Source organism: Giraffa tippelskirchi, chromosome 7 (genome assembly GCF_054371585.1).
Source record: "Giraffa tippelskirchi isolate mGirTip1 chromosome 7, T2T-mGirTip1v1.2.pri, whole genome shotgun sequence".
In the NCBI taxonomy this organism is placed as follows: Eukaryota; Metazoa; Chordata; class Mammalia; order Artiodactyla; family Giraffidae; genus Giraffa; species Giraffa tippelskirchi.
This window is the reverse complement of record NC_137281.1, coordinates 65,936,167-65,955,801: the sequence shown is the minus strand read 5'-3', so window position 1 is coordinate 65,955,801 and position 19,635 is coordinate 65,936,167. Positions and strand designations below refer to the sequence as shown.

Here is a 19,635-nt window from a genome sequence, read left to right as displayed (position 1 = left end):
TTCCCTTGCGAAGTTTTGGGGAAGGGACCTCAGCACGAACCCCAGGAAATGATGTCACCTGCCGGCAACAGAACCCAACAGAACCCACAACCCGGGTATCCAGGCCTCCAGAGCGGAGAGGAGCCCCCAGCCAGATCACTTGCTGCCAGGATGTTCTGCTGTTTGCCCCTGCCCAGAGGCCGGGGCCTCAGGAGAGCTCACAGGCAGTGTGCGTGGGCACCCTGTCGACGTTGGCTCAGGGCACCCCCGAGAGGCCTCTGGCCCTTTGCCCGGAGAAACAGAAAGGTAACACGGGGAGCCCCAGGCGGGGCCAGGCCACCTCTCCCATGCCACCCGGAAACAGCGGGTCCTTTGCCTGTGTGTGTGGATGCGGGTTTCTCGGGGTGTGTCTCCCTCAAGGAAGCCCAGGCGGATGTGGGGTCAGAAGCCTGCGGACAAGTTGTGTCCACACCCCAGGGGAGAGCAGGCTGGGTGGGATGGGGAGAGTGCGGGCAGCGCCGGCCGCCCAGGCTGACCTCACACCCTCAGGTGGGTCTCTTTCCTCCCGGGTGGGGATCTGAGCAGACACACGTCTCTGACCCTTCTGGGAAGAGAAGTTCGAGCAGGCAGAAGCAGCGGCTCCACTGGCCAGGCCCAGCTCGGAAAACTCCCAGCACGGCTGGCTGACGGTCACTGTCGTTGCAGAGCTTCCCACGTGATGAGGCCGAGGACGGGGACACCCCGTCCACCCCCCGGAGGGAGGGGTCGGAGCACCACCCCCCCGCCCGTGAGGCCCAGTGCAGGCTCCAGGTGAGCGTGCCCACGGAGGCATCAGCCCCACCGGGGGCGAAGCGGAGGCGGGGAAGGCCTGCTGCCGAGACACCGCCCAGGATACACCCGGCGGCCCAGTCTGAGGCTGCCACGGAGCTCAGCACACCCGGCTCCGACCCAGAGTCCCGAGAACCCCGGCCTCTGAGGCAGCAGGAGGACCTGGAGCCCAGCACGCCAGAGCACAGAGGTGAGGACGCTGGGGCTGGTGCACGGGAGTGTGTGGGGAGGGGGTGCTGAGCTACACACGGACGAGTCCCCGAAAGATGCTGCTGGGCCTGCAGCAAGCGCTGGCCTCACACCCCCACCCCCATCTTGCACACTTCAGTCCCAAAAGACATCCGACCCTGGGTACTCTTTGGGAATCTCTTGGAAGCTTTCTGTCCCGGGATACGCACATGCCAAGGCTGGCCTGTGGGCAAACTTTGCTTCTCCCCCAGCTCTAGCACTGGCCTCCAACTGGAACCAGGCTCTACTTCCCAGACCTGTCCCTACAGAGGTGGTGGCTCCAGGTGCAGGACCCAGGGATCCACCGAGGCCAGATGGAGAACCGAGACTTGCCCTCGCAGAGACACCAGGCCAGCTGGGTACTGGCCAGCACACCGGGCAGATCGGATCTCCGTGCCTGCAGGGCCCCCAGCCCCAGGCACTGATGTCCCACCCCCTCAGCCAGAACCTCCACCTCCACGTGCACCTGTACCTGCTCGGGCTTTGGCAGGAGAACCCGAGGCAGAGGAGGAGTCACCGCCTCGGCAGGGAGAGCCTGCCCTGGCTCCCGCGCAACACCCAGACGCCGACGATGACTCACTCGCCCCTGCAGGAAGAACGAGCCCCCGCTCTGGGCAGAGACCCAGAGCCCTTGCCGGAAACACCACGTCCAGGGGAGCGGTTGGCTCTGCAGCCTCCATCCCTGTCTGCTCACCGTGGACGCCGGCAACTCGGTCTGCCCCCAGGGGACATGGAGTTCCTTTCCCCTGAACTGCTTTGCATTTGGTTTGTTTCCACCTTTCTGGTGATGTTTTATTTTGTGTATGGTTTCCTGTATTTCTCTTGGTTAAGTTGGGATTAGTAAACTTTTTCATCATTGTTGCAATTTGGGAACACTGTTGTGTAACTCTGGTGATACTGTGTTACCATCCCACTTTGTAGTTTCAGACCCGTTCGATCTTTATGCCCCACCCCCCAACAAAGCCTGGATTCAAGGCAAGCACGCCCTGTTCATCCCTCCCCCCGATCCTGAACACAATTTCATCTTTTCTTTCTGCATTCCTTCCTATATTCTTGGTGTCCCCAATCAATGACTCTCAGTGAAATGACTGAAGGAGTTTTTTTCGGACTCTCCACCTACTGTAAGACTCCATTGGAGAGTTCTCATTTGTATGTCATTTGAACTAGCCTTTGATAGCTGAAAGGACGGTGTACGTCCTTTCAAGATATCATGTGCCAAACGAAGCCCTTTTGGCAAATGCCATCATTATCTCCAGGCAGGCATTGCTGTTTGAAGGGTGACATCTCAGCCAGAAGGCAGAGGCTGAGCTCCTCTTGTTGCACCAGCTCCCAAAAGAAGCCAAGAAAGGGAGCTGGAACAACAAACCACCCCAACGCCCAGGAAAGCGTTCTTCACGACAGAAGGCTAGAAAATGACCCAACAACCTTGTGGCCCAGAACCCCTCTAAAAAATCACTGTTCCATAAAAAAGAGAAACACATGGGAAGTTCCAAGGAGAGGCAATGCCCATGGCCAGTGTACTTTAGAGACGGCCTGACCGCTCCGGGGAAGACACGCACCGACGGAACCCCTTGGGAAACAGCAGTGATAGTCCTCACCGTCGTAAGGGTTTCCTCTGGGGACAACCTGCCCTGGGCACCACATGAGGGAGCAGACCGGCTTCTCTTCCTCTGCCCCCACACCATTCACTCATGAAGGCAGCTCAGGTGTTCTCATGCCCTGCCTGCCTGCCTGCCTGCCTGGCTCATCCGTGAGCTGTGCCCACCTCCAGGGCAGGACTCCACCTTCTCCTCTCTGTGTACCGTGAATCTGCACACAGTGGGCTTTCAGAACCTTAGGAGACTTGAGCCATTCCCACTGGAGCCAGAACCCTCCCCAGGAAGGAAAACAGCTCTGGAGTCATTTTGGCCCCAGCACTGGTTCCCAAACCCTGGCGGCTCCTACAGCCTCTACGGTGTGAAGAGGGAGGTCCCTTTTGACAGAGCTTTCCGGCTGTCAGATCTAAGCTGTTGTTTCCCTGTCAGCTGTGTCTCTTCCGTTGCAGCCAGGTGGGCCACGCTGCTCCAAAGGAGCTCACAAGCTGAGTTGCAAGGGAGGTATTGAGAGGACAGGGATGGCTACAACGTGCTGCAAACTGAGTGAGGGTCCCCACAATCCTCAGCAAAGGTCTGTGGTGTGCAAGTGGGGAGTAGAGGGCCCCCAAGTTCCAAAGGAAGGGAGGTACTCGGGAGCTAAAGCCCTTGGCTGCTGTGGTAGCAGCTGCACATGGCAGCTCGTCCACAGCGCACTTCGAATGAGGTCATATGAGCGGGACTCTGGAAATGGCTCCGAAATCCAGAGAAAGGGGTCAGGGTATGTGGGAATCCGGCGGGGGTGGGGGGTGGATGAAGGAAGGTGTCCTTCCTCTCTCCAGTGCAATTTGCTTTGGTGAGTCTCAAAGCTACCAGATGGCACTTCCCAAGTCAGGCCCCCGCAGGAATCAGGGTGGGCTGCGTGCCTCGGCCCCTGCCACAGGGACAAGCCACACCACTGGCCTCCCTGAGCTCAAATGGCCGGATCTGGGGGTTCTGTCTGGGTGCACACCTCCTTGCTGTGGCCAAGTTCCCCCCTTCTCTGAGCACCAGCTTCATCCTCTCGAAGGAGGACATCGATTGCTACCTTGGCACGTTACTCTCTTCATCCTGTGAAGACTCATTAGGCTTATCCTACAATTACTAGCTGGCCCGAAGAGATATCTCCTGAATCCAGATTAAGCTGGAGTCTCCCAGGCTCATCTGGCATGTCTTCCCTGAAGTCTGCCAAAACCCACACCCTTGCATTTCCAGGGACTCCCCTTAGCCAGCTGGGCAGAAAACCCAGCATGCTTCAAACAAGCTGACAGACAAGCGGGAGAGGACTCACGGGCAGACGGCCTCCCTCAGGTCTCGGGTGGAGCTCTGGGACCACAGCAGCAACGGGCCATCCCAGCCCCTGGGCTCAGCAGCGCCCTCATTCTCAGGCCGGCGGCTCTGCCCTGAGGGGAGCAGGAAGGTCACCAACTGCCGCAGGCGGACCTCAAGCCCCTCCCACTGCTGGAGCCTGACCTCCCCCGGCCCCACCCCTTCCCCTACCCCAGCAGGACGAGAGCTCGTCTTCCCCTGGCTTCCAACGTGAGGCCCGGCCCTGGGCCCCGATTGGGCACTGCCCCAGTCCGGAGCCAATCACAGTGGCCAGGGAGGTGGAACGCACCGATTGGCCAGGGCCAGGTCATGTGACCATGCTCCCCAGGAAACTCAAATATTACCAAGATTCCCTAACAAACCAATGAACAAAATTATCCAGTAAACGCAAACCGTACTTTTTAATGAGGCCAATGTCACAGAAAAAAAAAAAAAATGCTTCACAATGAACTGCTCAAGGAAGCTACTAAATAAACTTTCAGAAAAGTTAAGTCGTTGTTTTTTTTTTTTTTAATAGGGTGACGGAGAGCTATACCTTTCCCATCTATGTGAATTTAGGTTTAAACTAGATTTCCCTTGGCTATTATATAAGACAAAAAACCCCACATCACCCCCTTTCACTCCCCCCACCCCCAAAAAGTGTTTTAGTCTATTGAGTTTTTGTGTCCTCAGTTGTGTCTGATTCACGGCAACTCACGAACTCTACACAGCCAGGCTCTTCTGTCCATGGAATTCAGGGCAATTTTTTTCTGTCACAGTAAATGCCCACCCTGGGTGATCCAAAGGCAAGGGCTCAGAGGCTCCTGAGAGACTAACTCCTTTCAGCTGAGCACAGAGCTGGCTCCTCACTGGGATGCCTGTGGCCTGGGGCTCCCAGAGGGAACAGCAGCACTCGCCCCACCGTGTGGTCACTGCTGCAAGTGCAGGCTGCTCCTCACTCCCCCTTGACAGTGTCCCTGAGGGCAGAACAGTGTGAATCTACTCAAGGTGGAAATGCAAACTCCGATGCAACCAAACTTCCCACAAGGTCTCCAAAACCACTCAGGAACAGGGAATTGGAAACTGCAGGGCATGACATGAATGGAGATGGAGACTTGACACCTTACACCGAGTTCACTTCCAGTTATCCCTAGACAAAGTTTCCATGAAAACTTGTCACAAATCTAGAAGAACAATGAGCAGAAACCGGACACGTGCTTTGAGTCTTCACACACAAAACTAAAAGGCAGTCCACAAAACAACCCAGAGAATACACTGGACTTTGCAAAATCAAAGGTATCTACCGTGGGAAAGACCTCATTACAAAAGCAAAAGACAGGTCATACATCGCGAGACGAATGAGTGGAAACACAAAGCTTCTCAAGGACGTGTCTCCAAACAGACAAAGAACACCAACACAACAAGCCTGTGAAAACTAGGGAAAGGTCTGAAGGGACGCCAGACTGAGGAAGACACACACAGAGTATCCCGGATGATGTCCAGCACTGAGGGCCTGAAGAAACAACAGTCTAGTTGCACTCCCTCAGGCCTGTGTGACCCTGGATGAGGCCTCTGTTTCCCGGTGGCTCTGAGAGATGGACAGGGAGGAAGGGGAAGAGAAATCACTTGCACTTCTAATACTCACAGCAAAGTCTTCCAATGAGAAGGGAATTATCACCCCCACTGACAATGCCATTCACTGAAGTGATACCCACGAGTCCATCTAACCCAGAAGGGAAGGAAGGACCTGTTCTCACAAAACGGCGAGAGATGGAAGAAAGAAGATCAAGCCCACACCAATCACTGGAAAGAGAAGCTGTGCTCAGGGCTTGAAAGAATTCCTATTGGGAAAATGATGTCACAGCCCCACAAGGCAATCCACAGCTTCGATGCTATTCCTCCCAAAATGCCAATGCATGTTCGCACCGAACAAAGAATTGCAAAAGGGGTTACGGAAACAGAAAAGAGCCTAAATTGTCAATACAATCCGACGAAAAAGCCCCGATACGGACGTCCAAGGTTGTGTGAAAGGAAATTAGACGACCAAACTAGGATCCTCAGGAGAGTATCGGAGAAGGCGATGGCGACCCACTCCAGTACTCTTGCCTGGAAAATGCCCTGGACGGAGGAACCTGGTAGGCTGCAGGCCATGGGGTCGCGCAGAGTCAGACACGACTGAAGTGACTTAGCCGCAGCGGCAGCAGCAGGACAGTATGCTATTGGGAATACAACAACACACACAGATCCAGATCGATGGAATAAAGTTGAGGGTCCAGAAACAAACCCCGGCATCCAAGGTCAACTCATCTCTGACACAGAAGGGGAGAATATCCAAATGGGAACAAGAAAGCCTCTTCAATCAATGTCCATGGGAAAACCAGACAGCTACATCTGAAGAACGCTATTGGTTTTGATCTCACACCACCTCAATATCGGGGAAAAACCTCACCCTAAAGACTGATGTCATGAGATAGCTAGAAAGAAGCGTAGGTCAAAGGCTCCTTAACATCAGAGTCTCCTTGCCATTTGCTGGGCGGAGGTAGAAATGGGTCTCTTCAAGTAAGGGAAAGAGGGAAACCAAGTACACCAATGGGTATCCATCCAATGGAACCTCTTCACAACAGAGAAGCTAAGCATTCACAAATGCAAAAGATAGGAAACGGAACATGAGAGACTCCTTGCAAGTGGTGTATCTGAGAAGGGGTTCATATGGAAAGAGACGAAGAATGCACAGCACTCAGATTCCAAGAAACACCACCACCACCCTTGACCCTTCCCCCATGACCAACTCCGACCTAAAGCCTTTCTCTCCCTCTAACCTATCCCTAAAACATAACCCTCATCTAATCATATACATGTGCATTCCTAGCATCCATCCATCCACACACGAGAGAGAAAGAGGAAGACACAGACTGAATCGAAAAAGGAAAAGAGAGGGACACAGCCAGAGAGAGACACGGAACCAAAGAGAGGAAAGGAGTCGATGGTCCAGACTTTTCATCAATCTGTCTCGAAGGTACAAGCAATGACAGCGCCCATCCACCCCAGAAGGGGGAAAAGGACGGAAGGTTTGGAGAGGAAAAGACAAGAACACAGGGAGCCATTAGAAGCTCAGCCACCCGCAGAAGCCGAGCTGGGACACTTGAACAGAATCTCAATGGAAACAGAGGACCAGAAAGTTGGCTACTCTTTTCTATCAGAGAGGGAGACCTTCGAGTCTTCCTTTCAGTCCTCCAACTTGCATGCGGGGTCTCCAAACAGTCAGGAGGGGGAGTGCCTTTTCCTGGGTACCACGGCGCATCCAGGCCTCGTTCTGCCCCATTCTGTGCTGTGTCAGCCCTGGATGGAGTCTTTCTTTCTGAAGTCTCAGCGCACAAGCTCCACGTGATATCGGCCCCAGGTGGAAAGGCATGGAGCTGCTCGTAGGTCGACAGACCTAGGAAACAGATGGGAGAATGACCCCCACTCTGCAGATGGAGAGACCGGGGAAACCCTGAGGGGCATATGCTTGTCCAGGGCCACACCACTTATGAGAAGAAGGAGCCTGGTCTGAGAGCAGCGGGGTCCTCGGAGCTCAGGCCCTGGCTGCACCCAGGCCTCCCCAGGGCTGTGGGCTGGGCTGTGTGGCTGTCACTGTGCCTGCACATGGCCTAAGGGGGGTGGTCGAGCAGTCAGAAACCCAGAGATTCCCTTGCGAAGTTTTGGGGAAGGGACCTCAGCACGAACCCCAGGAAATGATGTCACCTACCGGCAACAGAACCCAACAGAACCCACAACCCGGGTATCCAGGCCTCCAGAGCGGAGAGGAGCCCCCAGCCAGATCACTTGCTGCCAGGATGTTCTGCTGTTTGGCCCTGCCCAGAGGCCGGGGCCTCAGGAGAGCTCACAGGCAGTGTGCGTGGGCACCCTGTCGACGTTGGCTCAGGGCACCCCCGAGAGGCCTCTGGCCCTTTGCCCGGAGAAACAGAAAGGTAACACGGGGAGCCCCAGGCGGGGCCAGGCCACCTCTCCCATGCCACCCGGAAACACCGGGTCCTTTGCCTGTGTGTGTGGATGCGGGTTTCTCGGGGTGTGTCTCCCTCAAGGAAGCCCAGGCGGATGTGGGGTCAGAAGCCTGCGGACAAGTTGTGTCCACACCCCAGGGGAGAGCAGGCTGGGTGGGATGGGGAGAGTGCGGGCAGCGCCGGCCGCCCAGGCTGACCTCACACCCTCAGGTGGGTCTCTTTCCTCCCGGGTGGGGATCTGAGCAGACACACGTCTCTGACCCTTCTGGGAAGAGAAGTTCGAGCAGGCAGAAGCAGCGGCTCCACTGGCCAGGCCCAGCTCGGAAAACTCCCAGCACGGCTGGCTGACGGTCACTGTCGTTGCAGAGCTTCCCACGTGATGAGGCCGAGGACGGGGACACCCCGTCCACCTCCCGGAGGGAGGGGTCGGAGCACCACCCCCCCGCCCGTGAGGCCCAGTGCAGGCTCCAGGTGAGCGTGCCCACGGAGGCATCAGCCCCACCGGGGGCGAAGCGGAGGCGGGGAAGGCCTGCTGCCGAGACACCGCCCAGGATACACCCGGCGGCCCAGTCTGAGGCTGCCACGGAGCTCAGCACACCCGGCTCCGACCCAGAGTCCCGAGAACCCCGGCCTCTGAGGCAGCAGGAGGACCTGGAGCCCAGCACGCCAGAGCACAGAGGTGAGGACGCTGGGGCTGGTGCACGGGAGTGTGTGGGGAGGGGGTGCTGAGCTACACACGGACGAGTCCCCGAAAGATGCTGCTGGGCCTGCAGCAAGCGCTGGCCTCACACCCCCACCCCCATCTTGCACACTTCAGTCCCAAAAGACATCCGACCCTGGGTACTCTTTGGGAATCTCTTGGAAGCTTTCTGTCCCGGGATACGCACATGCCAAGGCTGGCCTGTGGGCAAACTTTGCTTCTCCCCCAGCTCTAGCACTGGCCTCCAACTGGAACCAGGCTCTACTTCCCAGACCTGTCCCTACAGAGGTGGTGGCTCCAGGTGCAGGACCCAGGGATCCACCGAGGCCAGATGGAGAACCGAGACTTGCCCTCGCAGAGACACCAGGCCAGCTGGGTACTGGCCAGCACACCGGGCAGATCGGATCTCCGTGCCTGCAGGGCCCCCAGCCCCAGGCACTGATGTCCCACCCCCTCAGCCAGAACCTCCACCTCCACGTGCACCTGTACCTGCTCGGGCTTTGGCAGGAGAACCCGAGGCAGAGGAGGAGTCACCGCCTCGGCAGGGAGAGCCTGCCCTGGCTCCCGCGCAACACCCAGACGCCGACGATGACTCACTCGCCCCTGCAGGAAGAACGAGCCCCCGCTCTGGGCAGAGACCCAGAGCCCTTGCCGGAAACACCACGTCCAGGGGAGCGGTCGGCTCTGCAGCCTCCATCCCTGTCTGCTCACCGTGGACGCCGGCAACTCGGTCTGCCCCCAGGGGACATGGAGTTCCTTTCCCCTGAACTGCTTTGCATTTGGTTTGTTTCCACCTTTCTGGTGATGTTTTATTTTGTGTATGGTTTCCTGTATTTCTCTTGGTTAAGTTGGGATTAGTAAACTTTTTCATCATTGTTGCAATTTGGGAACACTGTTGTGTAACTCTGGTGATACTGTGTTACCATCCCACTTTGTAGTTTCAGACCCGTTCGATCTTTATGCCCCACCCCCCAACAAAGCCTGGATTCAAGGCAAGCACGCCCTGTTCATCCCTCCCCCCGATCCTGAACACAATTTCATCTTTTCTTTCTGCATTCCTTCCTATATTCTTGGTGTCCCCAATCAATGACTCTCAGTGAAATGACTGAAGGAGTTTTTTTCGGACTCTCCACCTACTGTAAGACTCCATTGGAGAGTTCTCATTTGTATGTCATTTGAACTAGCCTTTGATAGCTGAAAGGACGGTGTACGTCCTTTCAAGATATCATGTGCCAAACGAAGCCCTTTTGGCAAATGCCATCATTATCTCCAGGCAGGCATTGCTGTTTGAAGGGTGACATCTCAGCCAGAAGGCAGAGGCTGAGCTCCTCTTGTTGCACCAGCTCCCAAAAGAAGCCAAGAAAGGGAGCTGGAACAACAAACCACCCCAACGCCCAGGAAAGCGTTCTTCACGACAGAAGGCTAGAAAATGACCCAACAACCTTGTGGCCCAGAACCCCTCTAAAAAATCACTGTTCCATAAAAAAGAGAAACACATGGGAAGTTCCAAGGAGAGGCAATGCCCATGGCCAGTGTACTTTAGAGACGGCCTGACCGCTCCGGGGAAGACACGCACCGACGGAACCCCTTGGGAAACAGCAGTGATAGTCCTCACCGTCGTAAGGGTTTCCTCTGGGGACAACCTGCCCTGGGCACCACATGAGGGAGCAGACCGGCTTCTCTTCCTCTGCCCCCACACCATTCACTCATGAAGGCAGCTCAGGTGTTCTCATGCCCTGCCTGCCTGCCTGCCTGCCTGGCTCATCCGTGAGCTGTGCCCACCTCCAGGGCAGGACTCCACCTTCTCCTCTCTGTGTACCGTGAATCTGCACACAGTGGGCTTTCAGAACCTTAGGAGACTTGAGCCATTCCCACTGGAGCCAGAACCCTCCCCAGGAAGGAAAACAGCTCTGGAGTCATTTTGGCCCCAGCACTGGTTCCCAAACCCTGGCGGCTCCTACAGCCTCTACGGTGTGAAGAGGGAGGTCCCTTTTGACAGAGCTTTCCGGCTGTCAGATCTAAGCTGTTGTTTCCCTGTCAGCTGTGTCTCTTCCGTTGCAGCCAGGTGGGCCACGCTGCTCCAAAGGAGCTCACAAGCTGAGTTGCAAGGGAGGTATTGAGAGGACAGGGATGGCTACAACGTGCTGCAAACTGAGTGAGGGTCCCCACAATCCTCAGCAAAGGTCTGTGGTGTGCAAGTGGGGAGTAGAGGGCCCCCAAGTTCCAAAGGAAGGGAGGTACTCGGGAGCTAAAGCCCTTGGCTGCTGTGGTAGCAGCTGCACATGGCAGCTCGTCCACAGTGCACTTCGAATGAGGTCATATGAGCGGGACTCTGGAAATGGCTCCGAAATCCAGAGAAAGGGGTCAGGGTATGTGGGAATCCGGCGGGGGTGGGGGGTGGATGAAGGAAGGTGTCCTTCCTCTCTCCAGTGCAATTTGCTTTGGTGAGTCTCAAAGCTACCAGATGGCACTTCCCAAGTCAGGCCCCCGCAGGAATCAGGGTGGGCTGCGTGCCTCGGCCCCTGCCACAGGGACAAGCCACACCACTGGCCTCCCTGAGCTCAAATGGCCGGATCTGGGGGTTCTGTCTGGGTGCACACCTCCTTGCTGTGGCCAAGTTCCCCCCTTCTCTGAGCACCAGCTTCATCCTCTCGAAGGAGGACATCGATTGCTACCTTGGCACGTTACTCTCTTCATCCTGTGAAGACTCATTAGGCTTATCCTACAATTACTAGCTGGCCCGAAGAGATATCTCCTGAATCCAGATTAAGCTGGAGTCTCCCAGGCTCATCTGGCATGTCTTCCCTGAAGTCTGCCAAAACCCACACCCTTGCATTTCCAGGGACTCCCCTTAGCCAGCTGGGCAGAAAACCCAGCATGCTTCAAACAAGCTGACAGACAAGCGGGAGAGGACTCACGGGCAGACGGCCTCCCTCAGGTCTCGGGTGGAGCTCTGGGACCACAGCAGCAACGGGCCATCCCAGCCCCTGGGCTCAGCAGCGCCCTCATTCTCAGGCCGGCGGCTCTGCCCTGAGGGGAGCAGGAAGGTCACCAACTGCCGCAGGCGGACCTCAAGCCCCTCCCACTGCTGGAGCCTGACCTCCCCCGGCCCCACCCCTTCCCCTACCCCAGCAGGACGAGAGCTCGTCTTCCCCTGGCTTCCAACGTGAGGCCCGGCCCTGGGCCCCGATTGGGCACTGCCCCAGTCCGGAGCCAATCACAGTGGCCAGGGAGGTGGAACGCACCGATTGGCCAGGGCCAGGTCATGTGACCATGCTCCCCAGGAAACTCAAATATTACCAAGATTCCCTAACAAACCAATGAACAAAATTATCCAGTAAACGCAAACCGTACTTTTTAATGAGGCCAATGTCACAGAAAAAAAAAAAAATGCTTCACAATGAACTGCTCAAGGAAGCTACTAAATAAACTTTCAGAAAAGTTAAGTCGTTGTTTTTTTTTTTTTTAATAGGGTGACGGAGAGCTATACCTTTCCCATCTATGTGAATTTAGGTTTAAACTAGATTTCCCTTGGCTATTATATAAGACAAAAAACCCCACATCACCCCCTTTCACTCCCCCCACCCCCAAAAAGTGTTTTAGTCTATTGAGTTTTTGTGTCCTCAGTTGTGTCTGATTCACGGCAACTCACGAACTCTACACAGCCAGGCTCTTCCGTCCATGGAATTCAGGGCAATTTTTTTCTGTCACAGTAAATGCCCACCCTGGGTGATCCAAAGGCAAGGGCTCAGAGGCTCCTGAGAGACTAACTCCTTTCAGCTGAGCACAGAGCTGGCTCCTCACTGGGATGCCTGTGGCCTGGGGCTCCCAGAGGGAACAGCAGCACTCGCCCCACCGTGTGGTCACTGCTGCAAGTGCAGGCTGCTCCTCACTCCCCCTTGACAGTGTCCCTGAGGGCAGAACAGTGTGAATCTACTCAAGGTGGAAATGCAAACTCCGATGCAACCAAACTTCCCACAAGGTCTCCAAAACCACTCAGGAACAGGGAATTGGAAACTGCAGGGCATGACATGAATGGAGATGGAGACTTGACACCTTACACCGAGTTCACTTCCAGTTATCCCTAGACAAAGTTTCCATGAAAACTTGTCACAAATCTAGAAGAACAATGAGCAGAAACCGGACACGTGCTTTGAGTCTTCACACACAAAACTAAAAGGCAGTCCACAAAACAACCCAGAGAATACACTGGACTTTGCAAAATCAAAGGTATCTACCGTGGGAAAGACCTCATTACAAAAGCAAAAGACAGGTCATACATCGCGAGACGAATGAGTGGAAACACAAAGCTTCTCAAGGACGTGTCTCCAAACAGACAAAGAACACCAACACAACAAGCCTGTGAAAACTAGGGAAAGGTCTGAAGGGACGCCAGACTGAGGAAGACACACACAGAGTATCCCGGATGATGTCCAGCACTGAGGGCCTGAAGAAACAACAGTCTAGTTGCACTCCCTCAGGCCTGTGTGACCCTGGATGAGGCCTCTGTTTCCCGGTGGCTCTGAGAGATGGACAGGGAGGAAGGGGAAGAGAAATCACTTGCACTTCTAATACTCACAGCAAAGTCTTCCAATGAGAAGGGAATTATCACCCCCACTGACAATGCCATTCACTGAAGTGATACCCACGAGTCCATCTAACCCAGAAGGGAAGGAAGGACCTGTTCTCACAAAACGGCGAGAGATGGAAGAAAGAAGATCAAGCCCACACCAATCACTGGAAAGAGAAGCTGTGCTCAGGGCTTGAAAGAATTCCTATTGGGAAAATGATGTCACAGCCCCACAAGGCAATCCACAGCTTCGATGCTATTCCTCCCAAAATGCCAATGCATGTTCGCACCGAACAAAGAATTGCAAAAGGGGTTACGGAAACAGAAAAGAGCCTAAATTGTCAATACAATCCGACGAAAAAGCCCCGATACGGACGTCCAAGGTTGTGTGAAAGGAAATTAGACGACCAAACTAGGATCCTCAGGAGAGTATCGGAGAAGGCGATGGCGACCCACTCCAGTACTCTTGCCTGGAAAATGCCCTGGACGGAGGAGCCTGGTAGGCTGCAGGCCATGGGGTCGCGCAGAGTCAGACACGACTGAAGTGACTTAGCCGCAGCGGCAGCAGCAGGACAGTATGCTATTGGGAATACAACAACACACACAGATCCAGATCGATGGAATAAAGTTGAGGGTCCAGAAACAAACCCCGGCATCCAAGGTCAACTCATCTCTGACACAGAAGGGGAGAATATCCAAATGGGAACAAGAAAGCCTCTTCAATCAATGTCCATGGGAAAACCAGACAGCTACATCTGAAGAACGCTATTGGTTTTGATCTCACACCACCTCAATATCGGGGAAAAACCTCACCCTAAAGACTGATGTCATGAGATAGCTAGAAAGAAGCGTAGGTCAAAGGCTCCTGATCATCAGAGTCTCCTTGCCATTTGCTGGGCGGAGGTAGAAATGGGTCTCTTGAAGTAAGGGACAGAGGGAAACCAAGTACACCAATGGGTTTCCATCCAATGGAACCTCTTCACAACAGAGAAGCTAAGCATTCACAAATGCAAAAGATAGGAAACCGAACATGAGAGACTCCTTGCAAGTGGTGTATCTGAGAAGGGGTTCATATGGAAAGAGACGAAGAATGCACAGCACTCAGATTCCAAGAAACACCACCACCACCCTTGACCCTTCCCCCATGACCAACTCCGACCTAAAGCCTTTCTCTCCCTCTAACCTATCCCTAAAACATAACCCACATCTAATCATATACATGTGCATTCCTAGCATCCATCCATCCACACACGAGAGAGAAAGAGGAAGACACAGACTGAATCGAGAAAGGAAAAGAGAGGGACACAGCCAGAGAGAGACACGGAACCAAAGAGAGGAAAGGAGTCGATGGTCCAGACTTTTCATCAATCTGTCTCGATGGTAGAAGCAATGACAGCGCCCATCCACCCCAGAAGGGGGAAACGGACGGAAGGTTTGGAGAGGAAAAGACAAGAACGCAGGGAGCCATTAGAAGCTCAGCCACCCGCAGAAGCCGAGCTGGGACACTTGAACAGAATCTCAATGGAAACAGAGGACCAGAAAGTTGGCTACTCTTTTCTATCAGAGAGGGAGACCTTCGAGTCTTCCTTTCGGTCCTCCAACTTGCATGCGGGGTCTCCAAACAGTCAGGAGGGGGAGTGCCTTTTCCTGGGTACCACGGCGCATCCAGGCCTCGTTCTGCCCCATTCTGTGCTGTGTCAGCCCTGGATGGAGTCTTTCTTTCTGAAGTCTCAGCGCACAAGCTCCACGTGATATCAGCCCCAGGTGGAAAGGCATGGAGCTGCTCGTAGGCCGACAGACCTAGGAAACAGATGGGAGAATGACCCCCACTCTGCAGATGGAGAGACCGGGGAAACCCTGAGGGGCATATGCTTGTCCAGGGCCACACCACTTATGAGAAGAAGGAGCCTGGTCTGAGAGCAGCGGGGTCCTCGGAGCTCAGGCCCTGGCTGCACCCAGGCCTCCCCAGGGCTGTGGGCTGGGCTGTGTGGCTGTCACTGTGCCTGCACATGGCCTAAGGGGGGTGGTCGAGCAGTCAGAAACCCAGAGATTCCCTTGCGAAGTTTTGGGGAAGGGACCTCAGCACGAACCCCAGGAAATGATGTCACCTGCCGGCAACAGAACCCAACAGAACCCGCAACCCGGGTATCCAGGCCTCCAGAGCGGAGAGGAGCCCCCAGCCAGATCACTTGCTGCCAGGATGTTCTGCTGCTTGCCCCTGCCCAGAGGCCGGGGCCTCAGGAGAGCTCACAGGCAGTGAGCGTGGGCACCCTGTCGACGTTGGCTCAGGGCACCCCCGAGAGGCCTCTGGCCCTTTGCCCGGAGAAACAGAAAGGTAACACGGGGAGCCCCAGGCGGGGCCAGGCCACCTCTCCCATGCCACCCGGAAACACCGGGTCCTTTGCCTGTGTGTGTGGATGCGGGTTTCTCGGGGTGTGTCTCCCTCAAGGAAGCCCAGGCGGAGGTGGGGTCAGAAGCCTGCAGACAAGTTGTGTCCACACCCCAGGGGAGAGCAGGCTGGGTGGGATGGGGAGAGTGCGGGCAGCGCCGGCCGCCCAGGCTGACCTCACACCCTCAGGTGGGTCTCTTTCCTCCCGGGTGGGGATCTGAGCAGACACACGTCTCTGACCCTTCTGGGAAGAGAAGTTCGAGCAGGCAGAAGCAGCGGCTCCACTGGCCAGGCCCAGCTCGGAAAACTCCCAGCACGGCTGGCTGACGGTCACTGTCGTTGCAGAGCTTCCCACGTGATGAGGCCGAGGACGGGGACACCCCGTCCACCTCCCGGAGGGAGGGGTCGGAGCACCACCCCCCCCGCCCGTGAGGCCCAGTGCAGGCTCCAGGTGAGCGTGCCCACGGAGGCATCAGCCCCACCGGGGGCGAAGCGGAGGCGGGGAAGGCCTGCTGCCGAGACACCGCCCAGGATACACCCGGCGGCCCAGTCTGAGGCTGCCACGGAGCTCAGCACACCCGGCTCCGACCCAGAGTCCCGAGAACCCCGGCCTCTGAGGCAGCAGGAGGACCTGGAGCCCAGCACGCCAGAGCACAGAGGTGAGGACGCTGGGGCTGGTGCACGGGAGTGTGTGGGGAGGGGGTGCTGAGCTACACACGGACGAGTCCCCGAAAGATGCTGCTGGGCCTGCAGCAAGCGCTGGCCTCACACCCCCACCCCCATCTTGCACACTTCAGTCCCAAAAGACATCCGACCCTGGGTATTCTTTGGGAATCTCTTGGAAGCTTTCTGTCCCGGGATACGCACATGCCAAGGCTGGCCTGTGGGCAAACTTTGCTTCTCCCCCAGCTCTAGCACTGGCCTCCAACTGGAACCAGGCTCTACTTCCCAGACCTGTCCCTACAGAGGTGGTGGCTCCAGGTGCAGGACCCAGGGATCCACCGAGGCCAGATGGAGAACCGAGACTTGCCCTCACAGAGACACCAGGCCAGCTGGGTACTGGCCAGCACACCGGGCAGATCGGATCTCCGTGCCTGCAGGGCCCCCAGCCCCAGGCACTGATGTCCCACCCCCTCAGCCAGAACCTCCACCTCCACGTGCACCTGTACCTGCTCGGGCTTTGGCAGGAGAACCCGAGGCAGAGGAGGAGTCACCGCCTCGGCAGGGAGAGCCTGCCCTGGCTCCCGCGCAACACCCAGACGCCGACGATGACTCACTCGCCCCTGCAGGAAGAACGAGCCCCCGCTCTGGGCAGAGACCCAGAGCCCTTGCCGGAAACACCACGTCCAGGGGAGCGGTCGGCTCTGCAGCCTCCATCCCTGTCTGCTCACCGTGGACGCCGGCAACTCGGTCTGCCCCCAGGGGACATGGAGTTCCTTTCCCCTGAACTGCTTTGCATTTGGTTTGTTTCCACCTTTCTGGTGATGTTTTATTTTGTGTATGGTTTCCTGTATTTCTCTTGGTTAAGTTGGGATTAGTAAACTTTTTCATCATTGTTGCAATTTGGGAACACTGTTGTGTAACTCTGGTGATACTGTGTTACCATCCCACTTTGTAGTTTCAGACCCGTTCGATCTTTATGCCCCACCCCCCAACAAAGCCTGGATTCAAGGCAAGCACGCCCTGTTCATCCCTCCCCCCGATCCTGAACACAATTTCATCTTTTCTTTCTGCATTCCTTCCTATATTCTTGGTGTCCCCAATCAATGACTCTCAGTGAAATGACTGAAGGAGTTTTTTTCGGACTCTCCACCTACTGTAAGACTCCATTGGAGAGTTCTCATTTGTATGTCATTTGAACTAGCCTTTGATAGCTGAAAGGACGGTGTACGTCCTTTCAAGATATCATGTGCCAAACGAAGCCCTTTTGGCAAATGCCATCATTATCTCCAGGCAGGCATTGCTGTTTGAAGGGTGATATCTCAGCCAGAAGGCAGAGGCTGAGCTCCTCTTGTTGCACCAGCTCCCAAAAGAAGCCAAGAAAGGGAGCTGGAACAACAAACCACCCCAACGCCCAGGAAAGCGTTCTTCACGACAGAAGGCTAGAAAATGACCCAACAACCTTGTGGCCCAGAACCCCTCTAAAAAATCACTGTTCCATAAAAAAGAGAAACACATGGGAAGTTCCAAGGAGAGGCAATGCCCATGGCCAGTGTACTTTAGAGACGGCCTGACCGCTCCGGGGAAGACACGCACCGACGGAACCCCTTGGGAAACAGCAGTGATAGTCCTCACCGTCGTAAGGGTTTCCTCTGGGGACAACCTGCCCTGGGCACCACATGAGGGAGCAGACCGGCTTCTCTTCCTCTGCCCCCACAGCATTCACTCATGAAGGCAGCTCAGGTGTTCTCATGCCCTGCCTGCCTGCCTGCCTGCCTGGCTCATCCGTGAGCTGTGCCCACCTCCAGGGCAGGACTCCACCTTCTCCTCTCTGTGTACCGTGAATCTGCACACAGTGGGCTTTCAGAACCTTAGGAGACTTGAGCCGTTCCCACTGGAGCCAGAACCCTCCCCAGGAAGGAAAACAGCTGTGGAGTCATTTTGGCCCCAGCACTGGTTCCCAAACCCTGGCGGCTCCTACAGCCTCTACGGTGTGAAGAGGGAGGTCCCTTTTGACAGAGCTTTCCGGCTGTCAGATCTAAGCTGTTGTTTCCCTGTCAGCTGTGTCTCTTCCGTTGCAGCCAGGTGGGCCACGCTGCTCCAAAGGAGCTCACAAGCTGAGTTGCAAGGGAGGTATTGAGAGGACAGGGATGGCTACAACGTGCTGCAAACTGAGTGAGGGTCCCCACAATCCTCAGCAAAGGTCTGTGGTGTGCAAGTGGGGAGTAGAGGGCCCCCAAGTTCCAAAGGAAGGGAGGTACTCGGGAGCTAAAGCCCTTGGCTGCTGTGGTAGCAGCTGCACATGGCAGCTCGTCCACAGCGCACTTCGAATGAGGTCATATGAGCGGGACTCTGGAAATGGCTCCGAAATCCAGAGAAAGGGGTCAGGGTATGTGGGAATCCGGCGGGGGTGGGGGGTGGATGAAGGAAGGTGTCCTTCCTCTCTCCAGTGCAATTTGCTTTGGTGAGTCTCAAAGCTACCAGATGGCACTTCCCAAGTCAGGCCCCCGCAGGAATCAGGGTGGGCTGCGTGCCTCGGCCCCTGCCACAGGGACAAGCCACACCACTGGCCTCCCTGAGCTCAAATGGCCGGATCTGGGGGTTCTGTCTGGGTGCACACCTCCTTGCTGTGGCCAAGTTCCCCCCTTCTCTGAGCACCAGCTTCATCCTCTCGAAGGAGGACATCGATTGCTACCTTGGCACGTTACTCTCTTCATCCTGTGAAGACTCATTAGGCTTATCCTACAATTACTAGCTGGCCCGAAGAGATATCTCCTGAATCCAGATTAAGCTGGAGTCTCCCAGGCTCATCTGGCATGTCTTCCCTGAAGTCTGCCAAAACCCACACCCTTGCATTTCCAGGGACTCCCCTTAGCCAGCTGGGCAGAAAACCCAGCATGCTTCAAACAAGCTGACAGACAAGCGGGAGAGGACTCACGGGCAGACGGCCTCCCTCAGGTCTCGGGTGGAGCTCTGGGACCACAGCAGCAACGGGCCATCCCAGCCCCTGGGCTCAGCAGCGCCCTCATTCTCAGGCCGGCGGCTCTGCCCTGAGGGGAGCAGGAAGGTCACCAACTGCCGCAGGCGGACCTCAAGCCCCTCCCACTGCTGGAGCCTGACCTCCCCCGGCCCCACCCCTTCCCCTACCCCAGCAGGACGAGAGCTCGTCTTCCCCTGGCTTCCAACGTGAGGCCCGGCCCTGGGCCCCGATTGGGCACTGCCCCAGTCCGGAGCCAATCACAGTGGCCAGGGAGGTGGAACGCACCGATTGGCCAGGGCCAGGTCATGTGACCATGCTCCCCAGGAAACTCAAATATTACCAAGATTCCCTAACAAACCAATGAACAAAATTATCCAGT

At 56.0% G+C, this 19,635-nt stretch overlaps 1 protein-coding gene across 1 annotated transcript; it reads left to right on the top strand.

The window, feature by feature from the left end:
* Nucleotides 1–7,727: 7,727 nt before the first annotated feature.
* LOC145514101 (uncharacterized) lies at nucleotides 7,728–9,539 on the top strand. The gene is made up of 3 exons (XM_081511190.1): nucleotides 7,728–7,924; nucleotides 8,324–8,636; nucleotides 8,887–9,539. The coding sequence occupies exons 1-3, from the start codon at nucleotides 7,790–7,792 to the stop codon at nucleotides 9,513–9,515; spliced, it is 1,077 nt and encodes a 358-aa protein (XP_081367316.1). The 5' UTR covers nucleotides 7,728–7,789; the 3' UTR covers nucleotides 9,516–9,539.
* The last annotated feature ends 10,096 nt before the right edge of the window (nucleotides 9,540–19,635 follow it).

What these genes read in the sequence shown, in the direction of transcription:
- LOC145514101 (XM_081511190.1), top strand. Translation starts at nt 7,790, where the DNA reads ATGTTCTGCTGTTTGGCCCTGCCCAGAGGCCGGGGCCTCAGGAGAGCT. An exon ending in TTGCCCGGAGAAACAGAAAG is followed by an intron (nt 7,925 to 8,323) that starts GTAACACGGGGA and finishes CTGTCGTTGCAG; the next exon opens with AGCTTCCCACGTGATGAGGC. An exon ending in CAGCACGCCAGAGCACAGAG is followed by an intron (nt 8,637 to 8,886) that starts GTGAGGACGCTG and finishes CTTCTCCCCCAG; the next exon opens with CTCTAGCACTGGCCTCCAAC.